This window comes from Mastigoproctus giganteus, chromosome 5 (assembly GCF_048544385.1).
Source record: "Mastigoproctus giganteus isolate SK-2022 chromosome 5, ASM4854438v1, whole genome shotgun sequence".
In the NCBI taxonomy this organism is placed as follows: Eukaryota; Metazoa; Arthropoda; class Arachnida; order Uropygi; family Thelyphonidae; genus Mastigoproctus; species Mastigoproctus giganteus.
In genome coordinates, this window is record NC_143579.1 from 13,630,639 (window position 1) to 13,646,677 (window position 16,039).

The 16,039-nt window shown below is 36.8% G+C and overlaps 1 protein-coding gene across 1 annotated transcript in view; it reads left to right on the forward strand.

The window, feature by feature from the left end:
* LOC150085179 (guanine nucleotide-binding protein G(I)/G(S)/G(T) subunit beta-1-like) overlaps positions 1 to 15,504 on the forward strand; it is a 121,988-nt gene extending 106,484 nt beyond the window's left edge. The window contains exon 9 of the mRNA XM_090373917.1: positions 12,970 to 15,504. Within this exon, the coding sequence (XP_090230043.1) occupies positions 12,970 to 13,076 (107 nt within the window). The 3' untranslated portion in view covers positions 13,077 to 15,504. The remainder of the gene's footprint in view (positions 1 to 12,969) is intronic.
* Positions 15,505 to 16,039: the final 535 nt, after the last annotated feature.

Consider the following 16,039-nt stretch of genomic DNA (forward strand, 5'->3'; position numbering starts at 1 on the left):
AGATCATTTATAAATACAGAAAACAACAATGGACCCAACACTGAACCCTGAGGAACTCCACTAATAACATTAGTCCACGTTGAGCAGTGTCCATTGATTACCACTCTCTGTCTTCTGCCACTCAACCATCCCTTTATCCATAGCAGCAATTTGCCTCCAATGCCACACTGCTCCAATTTGTGTAGCAGTCTTCCATGTGCAACAGTATCAAAAGCCTTTCTAAGATCCAAGTATATAATATCAAAGTTATTCCCTGCATCCAGTTCTTTTGTGACTGCATCATAGTATCCAATCAAGTTGGTCAGGCAAGACTTCCCCTTAACAAAACCATGCTGTGTCTGAGCTATAACTGAAGTCTTGTCTAAATGATCCTGCAGTGCTTCTTTAACCAGTGCCTCCATTAATTTTCCTGGAACAGAAGTTAAGCTCACAGGTCTATAATTACTTGTGTCAGCCTTTGATCCTCCTTTGTGAATTGGGGTCACATTTGCACATTTCCAGTCTATGGGTACCTCCCCTGAATCCAAGGAAGCTCTCATAATTATGGTAAGGGTTTGCTTACTTCCTTTGCTGCCTCCTTTAATATAACTGGATAGATCCCATCCACCCCGGGTGCCTTTCTTGTATTTATCTTCAACAGTTTCTCCTCCACTTTACTCCCAGTTATTTCAAGATTCTGTAGCTTACTGCTAGAGTTGAATACACCTCTGGCATTCCCCTTGCTGAATAACTCCTCATGTGTGAATGTCGATGCAAAATATTCATTTAGTTTGTTAGCTACCTGAGCAGGATCATCAACAGTTGACCCATCAATATCAAGTGGACCAATCTGATTCATCCCCTTCCTTCTAGAGTTTACATAAGTAAAGAACTCTTTGCTGTTTTTCTTTGCATCCCTTGCCAAGGATTTCTCGTAATCTGCCTTTGCCTGCCTAACCTCCTTTGTAACTTGGTTGCATATCAACTTGTATCTATCATAGGCTTCTGTGTCATGTGTTAATTTGTAAGTATCCCATGCATTTTTCTTCTCTGCCATATGCCTCATTAGTTCATCTGACATCCATTTTGGCCTAAACCTTGAACAATATTTCTTAGTTGGTATGTAAAGCCTAGTAGCTTCCAAGATAAGTTCTTTGAATGCTTCCCATTTTGAATTTGCTGTTGGTAACATCATCAGTTGGTCCCACTGTATAGAATTTAAATACTGTCTCAGTCCATCGTAGTCGCCTTTACGGAAGCAATAACCCTTCCCTTTACCCCTAATGGTAGTTACCTCTTTCAGTAAATCCCACTTCAGCACACTGTGATCACTGCCACCTAGTGGTTCATTTATCTGCAGATTCTTAATGCATGAAGAATCGCTGCTGATAATCAACTCAAGAGTATTACTCCCTCTAGTTGCCTCCCGAACATGCTGATGTAGGAAACAATCATCCAATAAATCCACAAAAGCCCTGCTAGTGTGTGAGTAACCAGCCCCCAAATTCCAGTCAATATCTGGGAAATTAAATTAGACCGGGTTTTGAGCCCGTGACCACCAAATGTTGAGGATTCGGAAAGGTCAGGGAATGACCACCACGTATCCCCGGAGCAATATGGCTTTAGTTGTTAATGCTCCAAAAAAAAAAAAAAAAAAAAACAAATAACAATAACTAACCTTTGTATCATCTGCAAACTTGGACATTAAACCTGATATACCTTCATCAATATCATTTTTAATTATACAAAATAACAATGGGCAATAGGCAATGGGCACTGTACCCTGCAGAACTCCACTAATAACATTTGTCACGAAGAGCAGTGTCCATTGATTATCCCCACTCTCTGTCATCTCCCACTTAACCCTCCCTTTATCCATTGTAGCAACTTACCCTTAATTCCATATCTCTCCAATTTGTACAGCAATCTTCTATGTGCAAGAGTATCAAAAGCTTTAATAAAATTCAAGTATATTATATGAAAATTATTTTTGACATTCAGTTCCTTTGTGACCACATCCTAGTATCCAATCAAATTGGTCAGACAAGATCTCCCTTTAACAAACCCATGCTGCTGTGTCTTAACTATTACTGCAGTCGTGTCTAGATGATCCTGCAATGCTGCTTTAATCAGTTTCCATTATTTTTCCAGGAACACAAGCTAAACTAACAGGTCTATAGTTACTTGTGTCACCTTTTGAACACGCTTTGTGAATTGGTGATACATTTTCACACCTCCAGGCCATGGGGACCTCCCTAAGTCCAAGGAAGCTCTCATAATTATGACTAAGGGTTTGCTTACTTTCTTTGCTGCCTCCTTTAATATAATTGGACAGATCCCATCCACCCCAGGTGCCTTCCTTATGTTTAACTTCAACAATTTCTCCTCCACTTTGCTCTCAGTTATTACAAAATCACTTAGCTCCCTGTTAGAGTTTGATAAACATTTGGCATTTCCCCCTCATTGACTCCTCATGTGTGAATGCAAAAGATGCAAAATACTCATTCAGTTTATCAGCTACCTGAGCATATCACCAATAATCAACCTATCTATGTTAAGTGGTCCAATCTGATTCATCCCTTTCCTTATAGAGTTTACATAAGTAAAGAACTCTTTGCTGTTTTTCTTTGAATCCTTTGCCTGCCTAACCTCCTTTGTGTCACCTGATAATTTATATGCATCTCATACATTTTTCTTCTCTGCAACAAGCCTCCTTAATTCATCTGACATCCATTTAGACCTAAACCTTGAACAGTATTTCTTAGTTGGCATGAAAAGCATAGTAGCTTCCAAGATTAAGTCCCTGAAGGCATCCCATTTAGATTTCAATGTTGGTAGCATCATCAGTTGATCCCACTGTACAGAATTTTAAAACTGTCTGAAGGCCTTGAATGGGTTGAGCATGCTGAATTCTCATGGGATCCTTCCACTTGTTCAGATTACGAACCTAAGGGGGCATAAATTCAAATTAAGAAAGGACAGATGTAGAATAGATGTGCGGAAATTTTCCTTTAGCCAGCGGGTGGTTAATTGCTGGAACAAACTTCCATCTGTCATTGTGGAAGTTGATAGGTTGAATAAATTTAAGGAGGAACTGGACAGGCATTTGGAGGGAATGGTGTGATTTTTATTTATTTATTTATTTTTTGGCTGATGCTGCATAAGCTCATACACTTGCTTTCTTGCATCACATGCCACTACTTCTACTACTACCCCTGTAGTAACCTTTACAAAAGCCTTTCCCTTTAGCCTTGATGGTAGTTACATATTTAAGTAATTCTCACATCAGTACATTGTGAGCACTGTCACCCAGTGGTTCCTTTATCTGCAAATTCTTAATGCATGAATAATCACTGCTAATAATCAGATCAAGAGTATTACTCCCTCTTGCGCCGACCGGGCTAGCCAGGTGGGTACAGTGCCTGTCTGGCAACTCAAAGGTCGCGGGTTTGAATCCCGCCTCGGGCTTGGATCAAAGTACTGCAAAAACCTTGGGAGGTGCATTATGGCCACAGAAGCCGATGCGCCAACAACTACCAAAAAAAAAAAAAAAACTCCCTCTTGTTGCCTCTCGAACATGCTGCTCTAGAATACAGTCATCCATAAAAGTCTTGCTAGTGTGCGAGTGAGCAACCCACAAGTTCCAGTCAATATCTTGAAAGTTAAAATCCCCCATTATAAGTCATTCTGATTTACTGGCCCACTCTATTTCTCTGCACAATTGCTCATTATACTCATCAGGTTCATTAGGCCTATAACACACACCTACTCTCATTTTTCCTTTCCTAGTGCCTATGTTACACCAAACAGAGTCATCAGTGCATTGTCCACCAACATCAATTGGATGCACTTCCTTAGATTTTATGTGTTTCTTAACTAACAGTATAACCCCTCCTCCCTTCCTGTCCTGTCTATTCTTTCTGTACAAATTGTACTCTCCAAATTCCAATTCTGCACTGCTTATATCTGTGTGACACCACGTCTCTGATATCCCAACAATATCTGCCTTTGATGTCTTGACTAGCACTTCATGCTCATCAAATTTATTAACTATACTCCTAGCATTGGTGTACATGCACCTGTCTACTCTTGGTTACCCTAGCACAGCCCATGTATTTACTTGTTTCACTATGAATCCCAGCAGTGCTGGAAATCTCCATTGCTTTGCTTTCCAGGCTGCTGCTCATTCTGATAGAAGCAGTGTAAGAATCACTTTTGCCTCTGCCTGCGGCCACTGTTAACCTTTCAGTCTGTGTATCACCCACCCCAGCTGTTCTTGAGGTTGTCACATACATTCTCTCAGATATGCTTGACAAGCTGTATGCTACTTGGCAGTCTAAAACACTGATGGAACTGATATTCGGATTACATTCAAATCAAGTGAACCCAATTCCGGCGAAATCCAGATGGTCTGTGACAGCCAAATCCTCTGCTTGCACCTTCACAATGGTGGGACTGCTAGTAATCCTGGGATAACCTCCATACACAAGCATGCTGTGGGTGACCCAAGTGTGAACCAACGTAAGCAGGGGTCAAGGTGTGGCGCCAACACCACATGGAGGAATTCTGCCCCTCTGTGTTACCAGGCAATACTAGGTGGTAGATGACTCTCGTCAACCGGTGCAATACCACCACTTTGCTTATTGGAGGCTTCAGGTGGTGGAACCCATGTTTAGTCTCCAGAGCTAAGTTCTGGTCAACCCTTCCCCATCTTTTCCATCATGCTTTTCCACTGATGACTTTTGAGATTATTATGAACATCATGGCGAGATCCAATATTCCTTACATTTCAAGGATACAGCTCTAAATCGGTGTTTGCAGGCCAGCCGCTAGTTAGTACACTGGACCAAACCTATTGGTAACTCTTTAGGAGGCTTCTGGATCAGCTAGTGTATAATCTTGCTACCGCTACTCTGCCAGACAGTGACTAGAGGGTGTCCGAGTAGTGTGCATACAGAGGGCAGGGGGGGGGGGACATTGTAGCGGCCACATTACGTTAAAGATCTGGGAATATTCTTACCATGTGTACTCCATATCCAAAAATTTCATTACTTCATACAGCATGTCCTTCCCACTTTTTCTTACTATTGAATATACCATGAATTGTCAAACTAATAGAGTAAGCTTATCTGAGAAAAGATCTAAACCTCCCAAACACTTCCTAGTTAATTTCACAAATATATGTTGTCTCAATTGTAACCTCAACAATGTCCATTTCCATTTGCAATCTGCCAAACCCCATATACTTTTTCTGACAGAATCTCGGTTATCGGTTGATTCAACTACTGCTCATCTCAGTTGCCCAAATTGTTCGCTCTATGATTCCTTTCACCTCAAAGGTGGTACTTGTGCATATGTCCATTCCGATATTCGCTGTCAGAGACTTGGTAATTTGGAATCTCTTCTTTTCGATCTTCTCTGGCTTAAAATCCCTCTACCTCATTCTGTCAAATTCATCTGTTGTCTCTACCGTTCTCCCACCTCCACTAATCACTTGGAGCTCTTCGATTTCCTCTCTTTGCAACTTGACTTTCTCCAGTCCAACTTTCCTAACAGTGAGGTAATTTTCCTTGGTGATTTTAATGTTCACAACTCCAGCTGGCTTCCATTTTCTAGTTACACCGACCCAGCTGGTCGAGATGCTGAGGCTTTTGCAATTACTAATGACATTGCACAGATTGTTCATTTACCTACAAGAATACCGGACAATCCTAATCATACAGCCAATACGCTTGATCTTTTTCTCACAAACAACCCTTCTAAGTACACAGTCGAAATGAGTGGTCCTTTGGGCACCTCAGATCACAACTTGGTGATTGTCTCCTCCAGTGGAGCCTTTATCTCATGGCTGTTCCCAACCTCGTGTTGTTTGGCATTACAAGAATGCAAAATGGGATGACCTGTGAGATTTCTTTTATTATGGACTGCTTTTCCAAAACTTCTCATGTCAACGTTTGCTCAGATTGTGTCAGTGAAATTATTCTTGTAGGAATGGAATCCTTTATTCCACACTCCACTTTAAAATCTCATTCTTTATCTAAACCTTGGTTTTCCAATAAATGTGCTAAGGCTGTTCAAGAGAAGAATGTTGCATATCGTAATTGGCTTGTTTCAATTTCTTCAGTATAATTTTCTGCCTACACCAAAGCTCGCAACAATTGTAAAGTTGTTATTAATCAGTCCAAACCAGAGTTTGAACAGGCTAAGAGTAGAAAACTTGCTTCTTGCCCTAATGGTAACCAAGCATTCTGGTCTCTTGCCAAAGCTATTGTCTGCAACTTTTGCCCATCTCTGCTCCCACTTCTGTCAAAACCAGATTGTCCTGTTGTCACTTTGGCCAAGAATAAAGCTGACCTGCTAACATCCCATTTTTCTTCCAACTCCTGTATTAATGATCTTGGTAAAACACCTCCCACCATTTCCAGCACACTCCATTGAATGCCTCCTGTGGTCTTCCGCCAAAAGGATGTCAGAAGGATTTTGATGAATCTTGATGCTAAGAAAGCTCCAAGTCCTGATGGTATTTCTCCACTTGTTCTCAAAACCTGTGCTCCTGAACTTACTCTATTCTTTGCTGCCTTTTTTCAATTTCTTATTCCAATGGTGTTTTTCCTTCTGCTTGGAAATTTGTTCATATCCAGCCAGTTCCTAAAAAGGGTGACATATCCCTCCCATCCAATTATCGTCCCATTGCAATTACTTCTACTCTTTCTAAAGTAATGGAGAAATTAATTAACCACCAACTCTTAAACTAGTTGGAAACCTTCCGTCTGATCAACGAGCCCCAGTATGGATTCCGTCAGTGTCGATCCACTGGTAATATTCTGGCTTATGTTACCCATTTATGGACAAATTCAGCGGAAAAGTTCGGTGAAACACAGGCAGTTGCTCTAGACATCCCAAAGGCTTCCTATTGTGTTTGGCATAAAGGTCTTATAAACAAGCTTTCATCTTATGGTTTGCCAACTGCTTTTTGTAATTGGTTATTCAGTTTTCTCTCTGATTGCTCACTGAGGTTGATGGTAGATGGCTCTCTGTCTTCTGACTTCTCCACTAATGCTGGTGTCCCCCAAGGTTCAGTTCTTTCCCCCACTCTTTTCCTCCTGTATATTAATGACCTTCCATTGACTGGCAATCCTATCCTTAGTTTTGCCAATGAAAGCACATTGCATTCCACTTCCCATTTTGAGAAAATGGATAATGGAAAAAATGGGGTTGTAACTTCCAAAAATCACTAGTTGAATTCAGAGTAAGAAGCTAACAAGAGCTTCTTACTTTGAATGTTTTGAATATATTTGTAAAACACAATGTAGTATGTTAATTAATGGAAAATACAGTAAAAATATCAAAAATACTTATCCCTTTACAGCAACCAAAAATCCACCGACTGTTTTCTTCCACGACCAGAGTGCACCCCCCCTTCCTTTTCTGCTTTCATCTGCCTTCTTCCTTTTCTTTCTGTTGAACCTTTTAATTCTGGTTGTTCAGTGGAATGTGGCAATGAATTAATTAGAAAAACTGGAATTGCATCAGATCCATGAACCACAAAATTATGGAGCCGAATCTGTATTGCAAGTAATCTGTTGGTATCCGACCTTATACAGGACTCAAGTTTAATAAAATAACACTTCTTTGTGCAGAGCCGGTCCCAATATTTTCGGGGTCCTGTTCAGGGTCCCGTTTGTTATTTCCTTACCTCCAGAAGTTAAGAACAATACAATTATTATTGAAAGTGAGTATAGCATAAAAATTACATTTTTAAATAACGTCCTATGTTCGATATTAAACGAAACATACATTGAGAACTAGAACTCCTAGCAGTTTTCAAGTCTACTTGCGCAAGTGCTCTTGGAGCACTTGCGTGAGTAGACTTGAAATGATGTGGGTGACTAGACATTAAGATTGTAGGCTCGTTGATAGAAATGTGGAAAACATGCAGATGATATTATTATTTAGACCATTTGAGTTCTGGCCCTGTTCAACAGAACCGGTTGAACATACTTATGGCCGGCCCTGTCTGTGTTATGTTTTTCTACCTGGGGAAAATTTTGTCCCTCTTGCAACAGTGGTGACACAGCTTAGGTTCTTTTAGAAGCAACTACATTTGTCTGTGTTAACCTGAAATAACTAATTTTGTTTTTAATTGAATAACAACCCAGTAGGTGAATCTGATGTAAATTGAAAACTCAACAGTACTGTTATGACCAGTTGCAGAACTATTTGGTTCCATCGTCAGAAAACAGTTATCCACAATTAGCAACCTTGTGCTAAGCAGTGTTGCCAACTCTTAATAATATTTCCCGCTAGCCGCATACTCAAAATCCGCTATTTTTAGCACTTGACCCGCCAAATTTTTTAAATTTTCATTTGTTTGTACTTTGTAGTGAATAAAAACAAACAAACAAATAGTACATATAAATAGTTATTTATTTTTCTGTTTTTAATATAAAATCAATATCTAAAAATCTAAATTAATTTCGAAATTCAATACCGCCTCATCATATGCTTCTTGTGTACCTATTTTGCGAAGCACTTCTTCAGGTAAAACATAATTTTTACAACACTTTTCAACTCTTTTGAGCCCGTATCGTACTGATAAGATTGCATTAACCATGCCAACACTCATTCTGTTGCGTGTTTTGTTTTTTATTAGATTTAAGTTGCTGAATATTCTTTCCACATCTGCATTGGATAATGGCAAAATTAAAATACCCAATGCAAATTCGCTAATTTCTTTAAATGGATTTTCACCGCTTGCATATCGATATTTCAAAACTTCATTGTATTGTTGAAGTTTTCCCATTTAACGAGAGTAATGTTTATATACTGTTGCTCAATTTTTTCAATTTCTACTTCAGACAATTTTAAGTTTTTGTAATAAATTTAACAGAAACTTTTGCTTTAATATATTGTTAACTGAGATTAATGATATTTTTTCTAATTCTTTTATGTTGTCTAGAAGGCGTTGTTTTAATTGTTGATACAAACCAATCAAGAAATTACGGCATCTCTCTCTTATTGCCATTTCATCTGTTGTTGTGATAAGTTTATTCATTATTAATTCATTTATTTTTCTTTCAAATTGGTATGGCTTAGGGTCTAAATAATTATTAATGTCCTCTTCTATCCTTTCAATATGTGTATTTGTTAAAAATGGCAATCATCGACAATAGCGTGTTTAAATCATGTAGTAATAATGTAGGATCGGCAGTATTTGATTCAAAAGATTTGTTTACTCTTTGTACTTCAGATAAGATAGGTTTTAAAAATAAAAGATACGCTAAATTACTTTCATCTTTAAACATTGAATAAAGAAGTTCTGCAGTATAACATTTGTCAGTCAAACGAGTTATTTCAAAATGGGCTTTTAATTCAATATACTGTTCTAAAATTCTTGTTATAGCAACTTCAATGGATAACCACCTTGTTTGACACGAATGAACTATCTTTTTCGGATCTGCACCATCGTTTATGGCACTGTATAAATATTTGAATTGATTTTGTCGGCTGGTGGATTTACTAAACCAATTATAAGTTTCAGCTATCATGAATTCTAGACTTCTAGGGAATGTTTCGCGGGTTGCATGAGATACTGCTAATTGCAAAGAATGACATACGCATTTAATTAATATCAAGTTCGGTACATCGGACTTCAAATGTGTATAAACGCTGTTATTAACTCCAATCATAACGCTAGCATTATCTGTCCCAATGCCCACAAGATTATTTAAAGTAAGTTTAAAATTTCCCAGCGTTATTTTAATTGAATTTGAAATATTTTCAGCGTTACACTTATCTAATTCTACAAGAGCTAAGAATGTAGAAACTCTTTTATCGAATTGCTCATCATAATACACAATTGCAATACCTAATAGTTTTGTTACACTAATATCGTTTGATTCATCTAGTAACAAACTATAGTTTGAAAAGCCATTGAGCACTGACTTCAATAAATCTTTCTGAAAGTGGGGGTGTAGGATATATTTTATAATGCCGCTGCATTTTGTTCGATGAATTTTTAAAGTTTTGGCTGTTTGATCTTGGAATGCATTCTTACATAATTCACCAAGGTGGTCTATTGCCAGTATTGACGAGTGAGCACAAACAAACAAACTTAACTTTGCTTCAGCTTCCGCTGTTTGTAAATTCTTGGTGGAAAATTTAATTTAGATTGGTTGCCTGATCTATTAGGTGAAAATGGTTCTGCTGACTTAATAGGTTTGAAAATTTTTAAATGACTTTTAATGTCTGAAATTTTAGTAGTAAAATCAGACTTGCAATATTTACATCTTGCTCTAGTTGGATGTCCTGGAATCTCTATTAACCAGTCTTTGAATTGTGGAAAAGCTAACCATTCCTTCCGAAAATTTTGGGTATATTTCGTTTTGTTTTTGTCCGCCATCCCGTAAGGTAAGGTTTATGGCCAGTCCGCCTCTATCGATAGAGAAAAAAATATGAAATCGTGAAACGCTTTGAGCGAAATGAAAGACCATGTGATATTGCACGTGCTACAGACCTAAATGAGGCAACGCCGAGAATTACAAAGAATGCGGAGAAAATAAAAACAACTTTGATAGCAGGAACAACTAAAAGTGTAATTAAAATCTATTAGATTAAGACACAAAGAATTGGAAGAGATGGAACGGCTGTCATCTGTTTGGATAGAAAATCAAACAAAAAACAAGTTTGCTTACGATAGAAGCAAAAGCATTAGCAGTATTTTATTACGACCTTTACGTAATAAAAAAATACGTAATAATCGTAATAAAATACGTAAGTATTTTATTACGATTATTTATTGTGTTTGGTAATGTTTTGGTTACAAATGTGTGTTCAATCTTGGGTGGTCGGCACCTAACCCAATTTTTCCCATAGGGGCTGTTGTTTATATTGCACGAGGGTTTCTAGGAATACAACTATCGTGCTATACGAGGACTGACTATACTAAGATATTATTACACTGTGGTTATTAGAAACGTTGAAAGAGATGTCGGTAATTCGGATCGCATTTCTTGGAAGGCAAACAAATACGACGAAGAAAAATTATCCAATGCCATTCCTTCGCGGTTTCAAAAAAAGGCGTCATTAGAATTTTTTCCACATTTTTAGATTTGATCCAACAATTTAAAGCTATGACCCAATGATCAGGTCGTTTGACCGCGAGCGTAACTACGTAAAATTGTTGGGGTTCTCCTCAGGGAAATCCAGAATAATATAAAACCGATTCTTCGCTTTATAAAAAAAAAAACTATGAAATATGATATCCCTACTATTTCAATTATGAATTATTTTTATTATTAATTAAATAATCAATTGAACAATTAATTTAATATTTCTTAAATGAATATTTCTTAATTTAAATGTTACATTGCCAAATTACATAAAATTGTAATTTGGATTGCCAAATTATATAAAATGCTAAACATTTATACTCTTCCCGCTAAAAAATCCGCTATCCGCTATTTCATATTTTTTTCCGCTAAACCTGAAGCAATTCCGCTAAATCTAGCGGGAAAACCGCTAAAATGGCAACACTGGTGCTAAGTGGTGGTTACATTTTAAAATCAGAGGTTTTCTTCTGAATGGCACTTAGCACAAGGTTGCTATTTAAGGCTACCTCTTGTCTAAAAGTGGAACCAAATGGTTCTGAAACTAGTCACAACTGTCCATTTGAGTTATTAATGAATAATGGATTTGCCTACTAAAAAATTTTTAAAAAAAATTTAATTAGTTACTTTAGGTTGACTCATGGGCAAATGTAGTTGTTTCTAAAAAAGCTTGTGCTCAAGCTCTGACACTTATCACAAGAGGGAATGTATTGTCCCTATGCAATAATTGCAAAAAAACATAATGTGTAGTGTTTTTACAGAAATGTTACTTTACAAAAGGAATACTATCCTGTCATTCACAAGTCTTCTGTTTATCATTTCCTGTGGCAATTCAGCATTGCCGTTAGGTTTGTAACTGCTGACAAAATCCATTGTTTTCCTGACTTATCCTCTTCAAATGTAATGGGAAGGTTAGTTTAGGAAAACATGGTGCAGATATTCATGGCATCTTACAACAACTTGTAAGCTGCCATTGACTCACTGTACTATTCTGAGTGGCTTGCAGAGTTATGAGAATCTTAAGCATTTTCCGAATAGTATTGGTTTCCCTAAAAGAGGATATTAACTTCCTTCTAAATGGGAAAGAAAAAATCTTATATAGCTTTCAGGGAGTTGAAGGTTTAAGTTCAGGAAAGTGTTTTTTTTTTTTTTTTTTTTTTTCTTGGTACATTGGCTTCTGTGGCCATAATGCACCTCCCAAAGTTTTTGCACTACTCTGATCCAAGGCCGAGGTGGGATTCGAACCTGCAACCTTTGGGTTGTCAGGCAGGTACTTTACCCACCCAGCTAGCCCGGTCAGCTCAGAAAAGTGTACAATGTTGTTTAATATATTAGATGCTGCTTGCTGGGTAGCAATTCTGATAAATAGAACTTTTAAAATCAGCAGTGTTTAAATAAAATGTTCTTTGGAATAATTTTTTGGTAATTTGTTAATTTATTTTGTATGTTAGATATTAAATATTTAAATATTTTGAATTTTAAATGTGGCTTACAATCATCAAAAGATTGATGTGTTGGTTTTTTTATGTACACCTAAGATGTGTACACATAATTAACACCTACCACTCTTAAATGAACTATTCAAATTAGTGTTACTTGCTATTAAGTGGCACTTACTGATGTTGTTGTATTACACAGTTGTATTTTATACAAAAAAAAATCTCCTGCGATGCTAAGAATTACATCATTGCTGTATAATAGTAGCAATGATGGTGAGCTGTGCATGTTACTGCTGACAGCTCTACAATATTTGGTTTCAAAAATTTAGTAAAGGCTGAGTTATAGTGTAGCTAGATGTATGAGGTTCTACTGTAATGTAGTTTATGTACAGTTGTTGTTTAAATGCATTTTCTGATTTTTAAATGGGCATTTGTCTTTATAGGGGTACTGGCAGGACATGATAACAGAGTTAGCTGTCTTGGTGTAACAGAAGATGGAATGGCCGTTGCCACAGGTTCATGGGATAGTTTTCTGAAAATATGGAACTGAAATGGCCCTTTTGTCCCTTCTCGTTTAACTGCCATGCCATTGGTACAGTTTTTAGCCAATTGGACCACACCGTTTGCTTCTGCTTTGTTGTGATGGCTTATCTCTTCATTTTTCCCATTGGCACAGTATGATTGTGTTTGAAAGAGAGAGAGGGAGGAAAAGAAAAAGAGGTGGGAGGGAATGTGTATTCATATCCTGTAGGGGTGAAAAAAAAATCAAAGATTATATGCATTGGGACAGGTGATTATCTGCCCCTTACCTCTGAAATTTGAACTGTTATGTCTAGTCAAATACAGCTTTGTCATTTGCTGTATAAAGTATGGACTTAACATAGTGCCATAATTTGTTGCTTTCTTTCCCACCTGCATTCTGTCATTAGAAATAATTGTTGTATTGGTGTTGTGTTAATAGTTCCACAATTGTGCTGATGTTTAAATTTTTGTTTCAAAGAGATGTTGTACTGGTATTAAGCATGCACAAGATATTTTGCATGTTATGTTGTGGAATTTCATTGTATGTGAACACATTCTCGTTATTTTGAGAACTGTGCATGTGTGTGCCTGCACATGAAGTATAACTCTTCTCTTCCTTCTTGTCTCTTTTAGAGCCCCAAATGAGATTGACTAGGAAGAGAATGAAAACATGTCTGATATAGGCAATTTCGATGTTTGTATTGGTGTTGCAGTTTGAGCCCCTCTGCACATCATAACAAATTGGTTTTGCTGCCTTGCATTTGAAAGACCAGCAGGTGCATGTACATGCATGCACATTGTGTGGGTACATACATTGTAACCACCTTAATCTGTTATGGTATACTTTTTTCATTTCCTTTTTTTTTTTTTTTTTTTTTTTCTCTCTCCATATAGTACATAAGTAGTGGTAAATTAGGATTGCATTACCTGTATATCGTGTATCCTGGTGTTTGGTGTTTCTTGCAGGCCAGCTATGTCTACTTAGAGTAATGAACTATGGAAAAGCGTGCTTTGGGTTTCATGTTTGTAGTGTGTTAATATTGTCTTATGTAAATATTTATGAGAATTTTAATGTAAACAATCATGCTATGACTAAAAAAAGCTGAAATAGTTTTGCCCAGCACCTCAGCGTGTTCTATACCCATCAAAACTAGTGTCATTTATATGGGACCATCACATTCGTGGGTGATGATGCCTACAAGAGTCCATGCCCAAATTCCATAATTTGACAACTTACCAATTATGATTGTTCTCCAAAACTTGACCCAAGTTTATAAGAGGGCATCAGAAATATCATCCACATTCAAAACATGAAGGTTTCCCTTCCATATTCCTCCATGTCAGGAAAATGAAGGAGAGTTTTTCACCTGGGTGGAAAGTGAAATACTCATTTCGAAGAATTGTCTTTGAATTCATATATGAGTTGCACTTGAATAGTAAGGCACACATGAAAATGACAAAGATAATTATAAAGGTGATGTAAGTTTATTTGGCATTGAAATCCTATAGTACCATAAAGGATTGCAACTGTGTATAATCCATGTTTTTAAAAATTGAGATATGTAAAATGCCATTGATGTTTTATGGAGTTTATGAAGTATGTAAAAAAAAAATTAACTATATATTGCCTGAATGAGTGGATTGTAGTCTTAAGGCTGTACTATATCATGTTGTAGCAGTTGATAAACTCTTTGTACTCCTAGAGTAACAGCTATCGTTTAAACAACAGTCCTGTTTAAACACTAATCCTTTACGGTGCTACAGAAATTTTTCCATGTTTTTATGTATCGTAATAGTACTGTGCTGGTTTGAAAGCTGTTACTCAGGGAATCCAATCTGAAGTCTTGTGATGGTATTTATCTGGGCAATACAGTTTGCACCTGCCATCACTTTTACTTGAATTATCAAACAGTATATACTGTTTGGAATGTCTCCATTTTGGCTGCTGCATTCATATATTTCAGATACCTATGGGAGCTGAAAGCAAAGCAGCTTCATGTGGTGTTGCTCATCAAACAAATGTTGTTAAGATTTAGAGCTTGCCCTAAAAATTTACTATAATTATTTTGAAATGGTGATAATCTTGTTTACAAAGAGTAGTTTAAAAATATACAGTTGTTTCCATATCTTGTACCTTTTGTATTTGAACTATTCTTTTGACCGACCAGCATGTCTCAAGTGCAGGATGATATCCATTGTTATTCTGCCCTTAATGACATCTTTGTTAAAGAATAGGAAGTATTCTGCCACATATGAACAGTTCAGATGAAATGTGACATTTTGATGTCGCTTATGAAACAGTTTGTCATTCAGAGGTTCATGTTATATTTCCTACAGCTGACTGGTGGCATTAAAGACCCGCAAGTCAGAGCTTATTTTATTCTTTGGCTTTGTGTAAATTGTAATCTGTCATTGTGTATGTAACTTCACTTAATCAATAAAGCTGTCTCTCTTTATTTCAGCATTAGTCTGCTAAATAAAAATAGACAAAAGAAATATTTTGTATAAGAAAACTACTTTTTCTCAAGAATCTAATGCTTTGCAGGCTTGTATATATAAGATGTTATATATATATATAATGTTAAAACTGTGTATACTGAGAAATTGGTAACTTTTGGTGGACTATCGGCTGGAGGGTGTTAGACTGTTAGTGTCTTTTCCATGCAAAGTTTATCCTTAGTAAATGCTTTAAAGGTGGTCCACAGGATTGCTGATTTAATTCTTGCTTTTAAATTAAACTGTAAACTGTCAAAGAAACACTACTGATTACTTAACATTCAGTACGATGAGTACTTAAAAAAAAAGTTTTTATTTTACAATACACTGACTTCCTATTTATCCAGCAATTTATCTTTATTATCTTTATTAAGATAAATTAGTGAATGAACTTTTTGAAAATGTCTTTTGGATAAATTATCGCATTGGAGATAATTCATGCAAAAGACCATTTGCAATCTGTTCATCTTGCTGGTTTCAGTTATATTTCAAAGC